Raw genomic sequence first — 15543 nt, 5'->3', positions numbered from 1 at the left:
CATTTCCCTCCACAGTTGCTACCTGGCCTGCAGAGGATTCCTAGTATTTGTGTTTATTTTGCCTTTCTTCCTCGCAGCCTTAAAATCACCAGTGAAATGAATAGACTTGCAGATCATGCAGCAGACAACATTAGCAAGCCTGTGCTCTGTTGGACTCTGCACAGACTCAGCTGGGAAATCGCTGGCGGAAGCTCGGCCAGGATGCTCAGGACCCCTGTGTTCACATGGGAGGCTTGATCTTCCTGACATTGAGAGAAACAGACAGTCTTGTGCAAGACTTTTGGCATTTCTTGGCATGAACCAACACACAAACACCTGTTTGCATGTTTTGTGTTGAATAATTCATCCACAGGGAGCTGCTTAACACAAAAGCAAAATGCCACTCATGCTAGAAATCATAAATTAAAAACACAAATTTGGAATAATGCAGGTCAGACAAAGGCTGTGCAGAGAGAAAAATAGTTAACTTTTCAGTATTGTGGGCTTTTGTGGTTACCATTATGAACTTTTTTGTTTTGGATTCCCAATTAATCTGAATTTAAAATCCACATCCCCCATGATATAATTTGAACTGGTGCCTGTGGATAGTTAGTTCAGGGTTACTTGTCCGGTCAGTTAACCACTGCACCACCACTCTACCCTGACCCCAGAGTTGTAGTCAGCTCAATTCTATTCCCTTGATATTTCAGTTTGAAGCATATCTCTTTCCCACTCCCATTAATCAGCTTTATTTAATTAAAAAAGGAAAACATTAAGTATTTCAAGTCTTATTATTTGGCATTTTGAAGCTTGAATTATTAGAACTGGGTGCATGAGGCAATTAAGAACGCAGTCATGTTTGGCACAGGAGGAGGCTCTGAATTAGACCCCAAAAGCTACGGAACCACAAACCACATTGTGTAATTTAAATTTGTTTAAATGCAATAGGTCAAGAACCAATATATAGGAAGCCACTAAAAGTCATTTGACCAGAGATTGTTTCAACACCTCTCTGAACCAGAGCCACTGCTGTGTTGCAGGTAAATCATGAAATTGATCTTCCATTGGTATTGAGAATTATCCACTTAGTTTCTGCATCAAGACAGGTGAGATAAAAACTGTCTCCAAACTACCCTCAAGCCTTCTTGAATAACTTGTACAGTGCTCTGAGGGCTGAATTTACTTATTCAGGAAAGAAAATTGAAAAAGCTGGTTATACTCTGAAGTTAGGCAGTATCTATGAAGAGTGAAGCGGTTCTGTTCTGGATCGACAATCTTTCATCAGAACTACTTGTGCTGCTAGTGTTTTCCATCTCTAATACACTGCTAAAGCTATAGCAGCCAATTAAAACCACTTGACTCCTTCAAGATACGAGACAAATCAAACGTGTGAATATGTGGAGGGCCATGGACTGAATCTGTTCTGTGGATGAAGTTGGGGTGTTGCTGCGTTTACTCTGCTTGTGGAGGGGCACCAGCCGAGAGCACAAAGGAAGATGAGGCCCAAAATAAGCTTCTGTTGTAATCTTGTATTGCAATCTGTTACTTAAAATGCTGTTTCAAATTTTTTGCTTCTGTGATAACTAGGGAGGATAAATGTTGGCTTGTGGAACTGGTGTGTGCTGAAAATACTGTAATTCAGTGGTTTGCTTCTGCCCATTTCAAACTCCTTGGAGAAGCAATTTTTTCTCACTACAGCGTGTTACTGATGCATAGCTCAAGTTTTCCATAGGTGATTAGTGCAAAAAGTTCCTAGCTAACGAGCAGAAGTTTATCACAGATCAACCATACATTTTGGTACCTGGGGCAATAGAACATTAAACCTCCAGTGAGTAAATCAGTGCACTGTTTGAGCAACACAGGTCAAAAGGGGCCTGGTTCTAGCCCAGTCTGTCCTCAGCTGGTGCAACACTGACAGTTGGCAGCCTCGGACCAGGAGTGTCATTGTTGATTGCTGCCTCCATGCTGGTCTTGAACACCTGGGTATTGGCCCTTAGAGCTCCAGCTTTGTACTTGACTCAGCCACTCTCATGGTTTCACCACTCTGAGGCTAAAGTACAAAGAATGACTGTTTGTGGCAAGTTCTGGAGGGTGACTGCTGGAAATGCACCCAGAACATTGCATCTTTTTTACTTTTTCTTTGTGTTAGAGAAATTAAAGGATATGGGGACAAAGCTGGAATTGGGCACTGAATCAACTAAAATTGTATTGAATGGTGGAGCAGACTTGGGTCAAATAGAAAATAGGAGTTGACTATGTCTCTATATAGAAAAACCTCTCAGTTTTAATGTGTTTTCTCTTTCTTCACAGATGCAGCAGTTGTTTTATGAAAACTATGAACAGAATAAAAAAGGCTATATACAGGACCTCCACAACAGCAAGATCCAGCGAGCGATCACTCTACATCCAAACAAGAGCCCAGAATATCAATACCGGCTTCACAGCTACATGATGAGCCGCCGGATCTCTGAGCTTCGCCATCGCACCATCCAGCTTCACCGGGAGATCGCACTGATGGGCAAGTACTGCAATGCTGAGCTTCACAAAGACGACATTCATTTGGGCATTCCACCTTCCTTCATGCGGTTCCAACCTCAGCACAGGGAAGAGGTTCTGGAATGGGAGTTCCTGACAGGGAAATACCTTTATTCGGCATTTGATGGAGAGCCACCAAGAAGAGGGATGGATTTGTCTCAGAAAGAAGCTTTGAATGACATTATCATGCAGTTGATGGAAATGATCAACGCAAACGCCAAGTCTAGAGGCCGGATTATTGACTTCAAAGAAATTCAGTATGGTTACAGAAGGGTTAACCCTATGTATGGGGCAGAGTATGTACTTGACCTGCTCCTTCTCTATAAAAAGCACAAGGGAAAGAAGATGACTGTCCCTGTGAGGAGACATGCTTACCTGCAGCAAACTTTCAGCAAGGTCCAGTTTTCTGAAAGTGAAGAGATTGATGCAGCAGACTTAGCCAATAAAATTAACAGGAACTCTCAATCTCTCTCCATCCTCTCAAACCCACTCCAAATATTTGTTCCCTTCCAACTTGGAGCCAGTAATATTGGGCGTCAGAAGCCCAAAGACCAGAAAATCAACATCTTGGTCCCTTTGTCTGGTCGTTTTGAAATGTTCATGAGATTCATGGAAAACTTTGAAAGGACTTGTCTGATTTCAAATCAAAATGTCAAATTAGTTATATTGCTACTCAATTCTGATTCAAATCCAGACAAAACTAAACAATTTGAACTGATAAGAGATTATCAGGTGAAATATCCCAAAGCAGAGATCCAGGTTCTGCCAGTGCTGGGAGAGTTTTCCAGGGCTCTTGCTCTGCATCATGGAGCTGCCCAGTTTAGTAATGATTCCCTACTTTTGTTTTGTGACGTTGACTTGATATTTACGGTGGATTTTCTGCAACGCTGCAGAAGTAATGCTGTACCAGGGAAGCAAGTGTACTTTCCAGTTATCTTTACCCAATATGACCCAAAGATTGTACATGCGGGGAAATCTCCTAACAATAACAATTCTGCTTTTACAAAAAAGACTGGATTCTGGAGACATTATGGGTTTGGGATCACATGTGTTTACAAAAGTGATCTTTTGCTTGCTGGTGGGTTTAACATCTCAATCCAAGGCTGGGGAATGGAGGATGTGGATCTCTACAACAAGGTCATTCAGGTTGGTTTAAAACCATTCAGGAGTCAAGAAGTTGGAATCGTTCATATCCACCATCCAATCTACTGTGATCCAAACTTGGAACCAAATCAGTACAAAATGTGCTTGGCCTCCAGAGCCTCAACCTATGGTTCGACAGAGCAGCTGGCGGAGCTGTGGCTAGAGAGACAGCAGTCCAGTCCCAGCAACATCACACTTGATAGTTCAAAGAGGACAGCATAACATCCAGCTTAGCTGGAGAACGTTCTAATTTATTTTTTAATGTTTTTATAAAATAAATTGATTATATTGTAAATAATTGTTTTACAGATAAGACATTTTACATTGAATAAAGGAACTGAGTGTTCACATCAGCATTGCTGGCTGCACAGGCCCTATTTAATACTCTGGTGAAGGGTAGGATGATTGAAGAAATGAATGACACCCTTGGTTCATTTATAGTACTCCAGTTAGAGGAGCAGGGAGGTGGAGTAATAGGAATCAACCCAATATCGTGACTGTTCAGCTCCTCGAAACTTTCTAGATCTAACTTTTATAATGTGAATAATTTGGGCATGATATTTAAATTTCTGAAAGGATTTGAGCCCATTTAATGTTGTCACGGCTATTGCACCATAACTTTTATTTGATATTTAGTCAATGAACTAGTGTATTAGGACTTAATTTGGTTGTTAACTTTGTTCCTTTTTGTCAGAATGTATAGATTTTAGATGCCAAGATTGTGAAGTAATGTCTAAGTTATGATTAGTTTATTCAACAAGTGTGTATATTTAGGAGGGCTTGGCTTTTTGTGGCTCCCTCTGGTTTGATTTGATCATTGCTGTGACTCCCTGTCTTGTTCCATTGCCGAATGTTGTTGGTTTGTTTTGGGCCCTCTATCTGCAGCAACTTCAACTTCTTGTTGTGTTCTAAATCACATACACAGCCTTTTCAAATAAAAAGTATTCCATTCATCTCCTGCCCAATCCCTCCTCCAAAAGTAAGTTCCTCCATTTATGTAATATACTTATTTGAGCCATAGATCTAGAATGTAGGGATTTTTAATACTTTTGTAATGTTTGCATAGAAAGGAAATACAGGTTCATCCTTTAAAATGTTAACCGACTTTCCTTGGGACTCCAACACTCCATCCTCATCCAAAGGTTTAGATTTTGGGCTTTGGTGGTTTGGCTACAAAATACTTCACAGGAAATGCGAGCAGAGGGGGAATGGACCATATCTTCTTTAGAATTACTGGCTTCTCTTGGTGTGCATTAGTAGCAGAGCTGGCCCCTGGTTTTTCTCCACAGGCTGTCGCCATGTAATGATTCATGTATTGGTGCTCGATTTTGAAAATTCTACCTCGTACTCTGGTTCTTCCACTGGGTCAGTTCTTTTTAGTCTGTGGATCCAGTACTTCAAGGCTCCATTCCTAATGGTCAATCCCTTCCCGACTGATGCCAAGCCAGCTTTTTTTTATGGATCTTATTTGAGCCCAATGAGCTCCCTCCGCCAGACATCTATTTCACGTGTGTAGCTATTTGTTTATTGCAAACTGAGTTAAACATTCACTTTATGGGCTGCTTTATTAGAGCTAGTGTTTAAGGAAACGTTTTCTAGAAGAAAAATGTTTGTGTATGTACTAATGGAGTGTTGGTGCAGTGGTTATTGATGGTATGATCTCAAGAACTGAGGGCACAGTATGAGTGATTATGGAAACAATGGTAGAAAAATCTTTTTCCCAGAAGAAACTGGTTCTTCTGTCAGAAGTGAAGCTAGTTTAACACTTGGCTTCAAACTAACATCTTAAATTTTTAGGAGCGACAGTTGATTTCCTCGTAACTTTCACTATGCATGAGGTTGTCTGCTGATCCCATCTTTGTGAAATTTCAATACTTTGTAGCACTGGTGGTAATGTCTACCCAAGGCCACTGGTTTCTTTATTAATTGACAAGGTGGCACCTGAACAACTCATCTGTCAACAGCACTACATATGGTTCACTTGTTTTGTGCTTATTTGTCAAATGATATTTGCATCATTTTAAGCCACTTTCCACATTTTCTGCCAACCCCTGAGAGTTAATCCAAGGTTAGTGAGTTTCATTGTCAAGATAATGAGGACTTCCAAAGAAATGCTGAAGCCATTCAGCAAGACCTTTTTGTACAAATTAACATTCCTTCATCTTTCCAGTAAGGGTGAGGTGCTTCCAGTAACTGCCTCAAATGATTTCTAGAGCCACAAATCTAGGTTTACTCTCCAGTCCAGAATTGAATGCTGCACATGTGCATTCTAATAGACAAGACCCATAGCTTATTATCTACAAAAGAAATTCCCCACCCTTACCATTTCAATGACTGGAAGAATGTTCATAGACTCACTTTTTAAATATTTATATACAAATGGGTCAAATATATTAGTCCTGGATTTTATTTTGTGCATTGACCCAAATTCTGAACTTATTTCCACCTTTCATTGTCCCTTCAGTTCTCTCATCTTTGCATTATGTTTTGTGACATAGAAAAGCTTTTTTAGTTCCCCAATATCATATCCAAGTTAACGAGCGAGGAAAGCTGTGTTGACCAGCTCATTAATAATCATGCTCTTCATTAATATGCTCCAGGTCCTGAAGTCTACCCGCTGGTGATGAATCGTATGTTGGAGTCACAAACCTGAATTTTATTTTAGATCAACGTGCAGAGGTCTAGATTTGTTTACACAGGGTGGCCTGAACTGAACTGATACCTTGGCATTGTTTCCTGCTTGTTATTTCAAGGAATCTAGCCCCTTTAGATTGCAGCATAGTAATGCAGCATAGAAATGGAGCCCTTCATGTACCATCTATACTCCCATTTTCCATTACCCATACATATCAAACTCATTATTTGTCACACCACCTAGGATTTTAAGGAAATATTTCTTAACTATATTTTGCTTTGAATATAGATTCACACATGCAGTGAAAACTAAGTGTCAAAAACTAATTTTTGTCAAGGATTTGCAGTTTCAAATTGGATGTGCTCACAATTTTGAGGAAGACTACCTTCATAGCCAAAATATCTCCAGATCTGTAGTGAGTCTCACATTGGGACAATTTGTATTTTTTAGGTTTTAAAATGTGATGCAATTTAATATTTATCTATTGTTTTCCATCTTTTGCAATGCACAATTGTAACTTTAAATCTCCATGCAAAATTCTTAACTCCTTTGTACTTGTGTGCATAATGGTTTATTAAATTTGAATAAAACTTGTTTTGATTTATCAATGAATATTGTATTTTAAAATTAACTTTAATGAGTTCTATGAGGTGGAGCAAGCTACCAAAATAGGCACCTTAAAGCAAGAGTAAGGAAATGGGAGACAAAGGACAGAAATTACCTATCCACTTCTGACTGGTTGGGAGAAGGTAGGGGTAGCAAATCAAGTCGAGCCCCAGGAAATTAACCCAATGACTTGTGTTCGCATCTTTTCACGTGTGTTAAAGGTCATCATATCTCATCTCACAACTGCACCACTAGCTTCATGTACTGCTTGATGAGTACATTTCCTTCACTTGCCTACCAACAATATTCATCAATCAGGACTCGTGTAACATTGCCATCTGTCACAATTCTATTGAGCACTTACCACTACTACAAACCTCACACTGACATCTATTTAACTGCAGATGTATCATCCAAATCCATTGCAACCTGCTCACTAATAGACTATCCTCGTGTCTGCTGCCAGTGTCAGAAGCAGCAGACTGGGACATGATACATGCAGCTGCAATGGTCTGTTGGCCAAGAAGAGCGATTGTTGGTTATTGTAGGAGCAGCTGCCTTGGTAGCTGGTGGTGCTGAGATATTTAGGCAGAGGGAAATAGGATCCTAGTGGTTAAAGTTGCATGATTTTTTGCTACAGAAGACTGATGGAAAGAAAGTTGAAGAACTTCTGTTTGCATTATGCTGGAAGTCAAGACATTGTCTATCATACTCGGCATGATGATTAAGTCTACCACTGTTGAAACACAGCTAGCCACCACCTATTCTTTAACTCTTTCGCTAGCAGTTTTTTTTCATTTGCCTAGGTTCATTTCCTTAAACTATCCATTCACGCCCCTCTTATTGGACTTGCTATGTTTTGATGATGCATTCAAGGAAAAATATGCTCTTTTTGCTCTTGCTCCTTTATTCCAGTAGCATTCCAGTCAATGTTAGGGTACTGAAATCCCCCACTATAACTACCTTTGTTACTTTTGCACCTATTTTGCCTCTATCTTAACTGGAGGCCTTATAACCAGGAATGTTTAACTCCCACTCTGTCTGTCTTGAAGCTGTTTCAATATTGGGATCCATGTCATACTCCACACCACCCCTCCATCCCCCCTTGTCCATCTGTTCAACCCCATTATTCCCTGGACACTCCAAGTATAAATAATTAAGCCCTGCCATAAAGCTTTTTTTTCTGTCTTCATTTCTGCTGCTTTCTCAATCCCTTCCTCTAAGCCCCTAACTTCCACATTGAATCTTGTTTCCTTACTACTATGCTCTTGTGTCCTTGAGGGGGCTGCAGGTGATGCCCACAGTCTGTAAGAATCTCTGTGTATGATCTGCCTGCACCCAAGGAGGAGGAAATGATTTGTCACTTGTTGATTAGAGAGCCTCTCTTACCGTTCACAGGCAGCAGTGTACTGTAATTGTGAGTTGTTACTAATGTTGCCTGTATCAGCCTAGAAAGAGCAGGAGATGTGAAAGTTCAGTGTGATAATGACATCTACAGCATGTGGCACCTCCTTGGAGAAAGAATCTTGGCCATTCTTTAATCATTTTAAAGACCAGGTTCCTTGTGCATTCTCAATGTGTGGCATTAGCTGGATTGTCACAGTGGAATTTGACAGTCTGAGTCTCACTGCACAAGCACGATGTAACACCACTGCCCTTGTCAATCCAGTGAATGGTACGAGATGTGCTTGTGATTCAAACAAGAATTTGGAAGCAATCCGGTAGCTGTAAGTCTGGAGATAAGGAGCCTTTTTTCATGGCCATAGGGAAATGGAACCAGGATGGGCCATTTTACCCTCTGTACCTGTGTTCCTGTTCAATGAGACCATGAGTTTCAATTCATGGGGTTCTGACAATGGGGAAAAGTAGGAAGCTGTTTTATTGGGATGAGCTTCATTTCATTATAAATAACAAGCCATAATCGTACTCTCTGAATGCATGAATCATTAGTGATGAAGGATAACATTGGGGTAAATACAGAGATAAATGGGTTCAACCTAATAGCCAGTTCTGGTATCTGGAAGCTGAGCAAGGCTGAGCTGCATGCTCTCAGGTACTTGCTGCTTCTGAAAGGAAGGTAGAATGGAAACTGTTGGGGTAGCTCCAATAAAAGATTGCCCTGAACGAAAGGGAGAAAGATTAATTTGGCAGAGAGGAAGAACAAAAAGGGCAGAAAACACTAGTGCAAATGATCTGTGGGGCCCCCAAACAGTAGGTATATTTTCATACACCCCTCAGATCCTCATTGTTGCAACATTCATACATGCCACATGTTTCTCTCCCACCCTCCGTCCTGCTCCCTCACTTGCTCTCGCACTCACACACCCCAGAACAGTTATCTCCTGTCAATCTTGACAATCAATCTTCTACTTGACTTGCTTAATAAAGTTGTTCAGAAAAGTACAGTTGCCTCAGGAGATGGGAGAGTAACCCAAAGAGTGATGAAGCGGAAAGTGACCCAGCTTGTGCTTCTGAACATAACTTGCATTCTAACCCCTTGGAACAAGGACGTACCAGGCAAAGGAAAAAGCCAGTGTCTAATCTGGCCTCTCAGAAGCTCCTCAATGTGTTCAATGTTCTGCCTGTGTCCATATAAGTCCTTGCTGAGGGCTTTTCTGACCAGGAGGCTATCCTTGCCTTTGTCATGTAAGTGCTGCTGCCTAGTGTTGTTATCCTTGATATCTTCAAAAGAACCATCTTGGATCCTGGAAATGCACAGATTACACCTGTGGGTTGGAGTGGTAGATGGACAAGCATGTTTCACCTAGCAGTTGTAGGCTTCAGGAAGAACCCAGGGGCTTGGGATGCTCCCCAGACGCATAGCCGCGCACTGATTCCAGAAGGGCGGCACATTGGTGCAGCAGTTAGTACTGCTGCCTCAGCTCCAGTGACCTTGATTCAGTGTTGACCTCGGGTGTCTCTGGAGTTTGCATGTTCTCCCTGTGATTACATGGGTTTCCCATGGATGCTGTGCTTTCCATCCACATCCCAAAGGCAAGCAAGTCGGTAAGTTGATTGGCAACTAACTCACCCCTGGTGTAGGTAAATGGCTGGTGGGAGCAGCAGGGATTGTTGCTGCCAATATACATTTGGAGGCAATAATGGCATAGGTACAGTCTGGCTTTCCCCACATCCAAGGCCCTTGGAGGTAAGGTGAATCAAACTGACTTCTGTGGTGGCTGTTGATGGCTATGTGTGAGAGAATAGGTTGAATGGAAATAAATGGGATTGATCTGAGAGCCAGCATAGACTCAGTAGACACAATGACCGCCTGCTATGCCATAAGGTGTTATGGAAATGATTGTTCTCAAAATTAGATTTATTATCACTGACATATGATGTGAAAATTGTTGTTTTGTGGCAGCAGTACAGTGCAAAGGCATAAAAATCTATAAATTACAGAAATACATAATGCAATAAAAAAAGGAATAACAAGATAGTGTTCATGGATTGTTCAGAAATCTGACTGGAGGAGAAGGAGCTGTTCCTGAATCACTGAGTGTGGGTCTTCCGGCTCCTGTACCTCCTTCCCAAAGGTAGTAACGAGAAGAAGGCATGTCCCACATTGTGAGGGTCCTTAATGATAGATGCTACCTTCTTGAGGCACTGCCTTGTGAAGATGTCCTCGATGGTAGGGAGGGTTGTGTCTGTGATGGAGCTGGCTGAGTCTACAACCCTCTACAGCCTCCTGCGATCCTGAACGTTGGAGCCTCCATACCAGGCTGTAATGCAACCAGTCAGGATGCTCTCCACCGTACATTTATAGAAACTTGTAAGAGCCTTTGGTGACATACCAAATCTTCTCAGTCTCCTTTAGGAAGCCACACAGGTCTTCATGCAACGATGGCTGTCATCAGATTCCAAGGTCTTTGGAGACGAGGTTCCAGCGGAGCACCAACAGCTCTATAGAGCAAGGAAGTGCCCCGAGCTCAGCGGGTCGAGACTGTTGTTGGTTTGGCTGCAGCTAATGCAGGAGCTTTAAATGAAGTAAGTCAAAGCCAAGCAAGCTGAGAAAATTATCATTGAAGGGTGACCCAAAGGTGAGTCAGTCTTGTTATATTTGATTTTGTAACTTCCAGTTGGCTTCAGTCATCTAATGTTTATGTTCATTAGACACCATTGCAAAGTGTTTCCCAGCCCAATTCTTCCTGCAAATTCTTCATGAACATCAGAGGTCTGGTGTTCAAGCAGTGAGAAGTGTCCCACAGCCCAGTTGAGAAGCAGTCTGATGTTGCCATGCCCACTCTAAACACAACTAACAGCCAAACTGCTGGACTTCCCTGTCACAATACCAGGTTATGTCTTATCCCTTCAGCAGGACAATCCCACCTGAGGTGGCAACATGCTGGTGTACAGGTGAGAGGGAGTGGGATTTCAATAGATTGCAGACACCAGGAAGTCTCATAGCATCAGGTCAAACATGGGCAAGTAATCCACCCCCTGACTATCATCAAATGTCCCCTCAACCAGTTAAACAACTCTAAAATGATGCACTGGAATTTGCAAGGGCACAGAATGTGCTCCTGGTGGGTGACTTCATCCACAAAGTGTGGCTTGGAAATGCCTTTGCAGACTGAGTAGTCTGAAACGTGATGGACAAAGCTGCTAATCTGGTTCCGTGGCAGGTAATAAGTGAACAACTTGACCTTGATCTTATTCATGTACCTGTTGTAATTGTAACCGATCATGACGGCTTTGGCAGGAGTAACCACTGCGCTGCCCTTGTGGAGATATAGCCCCATTTTCACACCAAGGCCACGCTCCATGCTCTGTGGCACTGTAGTCATGTTGAATGGGATAGAACAGATCTGGCAGCTCGTAAGTGGGCAACCATGAGGTGCTGTGGACCATCAGCAGAAGCGGGTATGTCTATAACTGCAAGCTTTATTATGAGAAAGTTTGGATACAGGAGCAAAGCAATTTTATTGCAATTGTATAGGGCCTTGGTAAGACCTCACCTAATAAAGGATGTACTTGTCTTTGAAGGAGTGCAGTGAAGACTCAGTACAGTGGTTCTGTGATGCTGGATTTGCTGTATGAAGAGAGATTAAGGAGACAGGAACTGTATTCTCTAAAGTTTAGAAGAATGAAGTAAGATTTATTGAAATTTACTAAATTCTTTGACGAGCTGGATGATTTCGCTGGCTGAGGAACCTAGAACCAGGGTATTTCAGGATAAGGGGTCAGCTAATTAGGATTGAGATAGGGAGAAATTTCTTAACTCAGAGGTTGGTGAATCTTTGGGATTCTCTACCCCAGGGGATGTGGGGGCTCAGTTACTTTGTTCATTTAAGACTGAGATTAATAGATAACTGGATATTGAGGAAATAGAGGAATATTGGGACAGTGCAGGAAAATGGCACTGAGGTTGAATTCCCCTGTAGCTGTGATTTTAATGATTGGTGGAGCACTGCAGAGGTTTATAAAATTATGAGAGGCATAGGTAAGGTAGATAGAGAAACAAAGGACTGCAGATAGAACATAGAACAGTACAGCACAGAACAGGCCCTTCGGCCCACAATGTTGTGCCGACATAGCTAATCCCTCCTACCTACAGAATGCCCGTATCCCTCTATTTTCCTCTCATTCATGTCCCCATCCAAGCCCCTCTTAAAAGCCCCCAATGAATTTGCCTCCACCACCCTATCAGGCAACACATTCCAGGCATCTCAGTCAAAAATGTATGCTGGAATCTAGAAGAAAAACACGATGATGCTGGAGGAACTCAGCAGGCCAGGCAGCATCCGTGGAGTAAAGCAGGCGGTCAACGTTTCGGGTCAGGACCCTTCTTCAGGACTCAGAAGTCAGAGTCTTTTTCCAAAGGTAGAAATGTCAAATACTAGAGGGTATAACCTTAAGGTGAGAGGTGGAAAGTTTAAAGGGGATGTGTAGGGTAAGTTTTTTTACAGTGAGTGGAAGGCACTGCCAAGAGTTGTGTGGAAGCAGATATGATAGTGATATTTAAGAGGTACGTCACCATGCAGGGAATGGAGGGATATGGATCACGTGCAGGCAGATTGGTTTAGTTTAATTTTGCATCATGGTTGGCACAGACTTTGTGGGCCGAAGGGCCTGTTCCTGTGCTGTACTGTTCTATGTTCTATATTCTAACCCACTAAGGCTTTGACAGCACCTCTCCGCTCTGTGACTTTTTCCACCGAGCGGAACAAGGGCGGTGGGCACAAAGGAACATTAGTGGCCCCAAATTTCCATCTGAGTTACAACGCACATTGATGGAAATATATCATCACTCCTGCATCATAGAACCATGGAAAAGAGGAGCAGGAAGAGGCGATTTGGCCCTCTGGGCCTGCCCCACCATCCAACAGATCATATACATTGGTTCCTTGTTACCACCTTCCCTCCATATCCCTTAATCCCTTTGAGTTTAAGAAGTATATCTGCTTCCTCCTTGACTATGTTCAATGGCTCGGCCCCCACTGCCTTCTAGGGTGGATAATTCCACAGGCTCACCACTCTGAAGGAAAATATTCTCCTGATCTTCATTTGAAATGGTATTCCCTGTATCCTGAGGCTGTGATCCCTGGTTCTGGGCTCTCCTGGCATCATAAGGAGACTTATCCTCTTTGAGGGTGGCACAGTGGCACTGCTGATAGGGGTTCAATCCTGACCTCTGGCATTGTCTGCGAGGAGTTTGGATGTTTTTCCCTGTGACCAGGTGTGTTTTCTCCAGGTGTTTTGGTTTTCCCATACACCTCAAAAATGTGTGGGTTGGTAGGTTAATTGACCACTCTAACTTACACCCGCCGTGGAGCTGAGTGGTAGAATCTGGGGAGAGTTGATGGGAAGGTGGGGATTCCTGTAAGTGGGTACATGATGGTTGGTGTGGACTCAGTGGCCAAAGGGCCCGTCTGACTCTATGATTCTCTGGTTGCGTCGGTCCAGTCCTGTTAGAATTTTGTAGGATTCTATTAGATCCCAAACTAAACTCCAGTGAATGTAGGCCTAATTGATCCAATCTCTCTTCAATACGTCAGTCTTGCCATTTGCCAAAATCCCTCCATGATGAGATCATCCTTCCATAGATAAGGGGACCAAATTGTGCACAAAACTCCAGATGGGGTTTCCCCGAGACTCTTCCCAGTGCAGAGATATCTGCCCAGTTATCCTTGCTCCCGTACTCAAATCCTGTTGCCATAAAGGTTTCCTAACTGCTTGGTGCACCTGAGCACTTGATCTCAGCAACTGGTGCACGAGGACACCCAGGTCTCCGTCCCTTTCCGCAGTCTATCACCATTCATATAATAGTCCGTCTTTCTATTTTTGGAACTGGAGTGAAAAAACTCGCATTGATCCGCATTAAACTTTAATTATCCTCTCACCCAATATGTCTAAATCCCATTGGAGCCCCTTTGCATCCTCGTCACAGCTCACATCCCCCTCCACCTCTCCGGCTTTGTGCAGTCTACAAGCTTAGTGAGGTTGCATTTAGTTCCCTTATCCACACCATTGATGAATAGTTTGTGGCCCTAGCACGGAAACTGGCATCACTCCACGAGTCACCTGCAAAAAAGATTCCTTTACTTTTTCACTTACTTTGTTTCCTCTCTGTCGACTAATTCTCAATCCATGACAGTACATCACCCCAAGTTCCATGTGCTCCAAATTTCAAGTTTATTGTTGTCATAGGCGTACATACCCAGGGTATAAATGCCATGAAAATTAGCTTTTCGCAGCAGCAGCAGCAAAGTACATCACAAGACGAGGGCAAACATAAGTTAACGTAAACTTAACTTAACATAAATTACACATAACTTGCACGTGTATAAAATAAATAATGATACTAGTGCAAGATTGCGCAACCAGTGTGTCTGTGTTGATGGTCACTGAGGATGAGACGACATTTCCAATCCACGTTGATTGTGGTCTTTCAATGAGGAAGTTGAGGATCCAGTTGCAGAGGGAGACATTGTGCATGCTAATGTCTTGCCTTATCAAAAGCCCAATAGAAGTCCAAATATACCATATCCACTGGCTCTCCCATACCTATTCTACTAGTTACATCCTCAAGCACTCCAGTAGATTTGTTAAACTGATAACTTTTTCCAATCCTGTTAGTTATTTCCCAGCATTCAGTTCCTGCATCTTTCATAATAAATTCTAACACTGTCCCTACTGATATTAGGCTTACTGTTCTGTAAGTTCCTGTTTTTTTTTCTTTCCTTCCTTTTTTAAATATCGAGGCTACATTTGCCACTCTCCAACCTACAGGAGCTGCTCCAGGGTCTAAAGAATTTTGAAACATGACCACCAATGTACCCACTGTTCCCAGGGCCAACTTCTTTAGTACCCATCACTCAGTCAGCCTCTCCCAACGTTCCAACAACACGTTAATCCACTAACGTTTCAATGGGGTGGATATTAACTGCTGCCCTCAGTGGTGCATTAGGTGGGGAGGTATGTGGGCTTTTAAATAGGCATCCCAGAAATCCCAACTGACTGGCAAGCAGTTCTCCTTAAAAGCCACAGGTAAGAAAGATCCAGCTGCTGCTGCTGGGAGTGTTGGGAATGTTTGATTCCAAGCCCTTACTTTGGAAAGGAAATCCGATGGCAAGCAGGGAATGAGCCAAGTGGAGGCAGTCATTGAACATAGAACAACAGCACAGCAACAGGCCCTTCGGCCC

At 42.6% G+C, this 15543-nt stretch overlaps 1 protein-coding gene across 1 annotated transcript in view; it reads left to right on the top strand.

Annotated features, from left to right (window-relative positions):
• chsy1 (chondroitin sulfate synthase 1) overlaps positions 1-6904 on the top strand; it is a 45736-nt gene extending 38832 nt beyond the window's left edge. The window contains exon 2 of the mRNA XM_052040307.1: positions 2290-6904. Coding sequence (XP_051896267.1) covers positions 2290-3879 — 1590 coding nt within the window. The 3' untranslated portion in view covers positions 3880-6904. The remainder of the gene's footprint in view (positions 1-2289) is intronic.
• Positions 6905-15543: the final 8639 nt, after the last annotated feature.

This window comes from Pristis pectinata, chromosome 28 (genome assembly GCF_009764475.1).
Source record: "Pristis pectinata isolate sPriPec2 chromosome 28, sPriPec2.1.pri, whole genome shotgun sequence".
NCBI lineage: Eukaryota > Metazoa > Chordata > Chondrichthyes > Rhinopristiformes > Pristidae > Pristis > Pristis pectinata.
The sequence above is the reverse complement of the archived record's forward strand: the minus strand, read 5'-3'. Positions and strand labels throughout refer to the sequence as shown.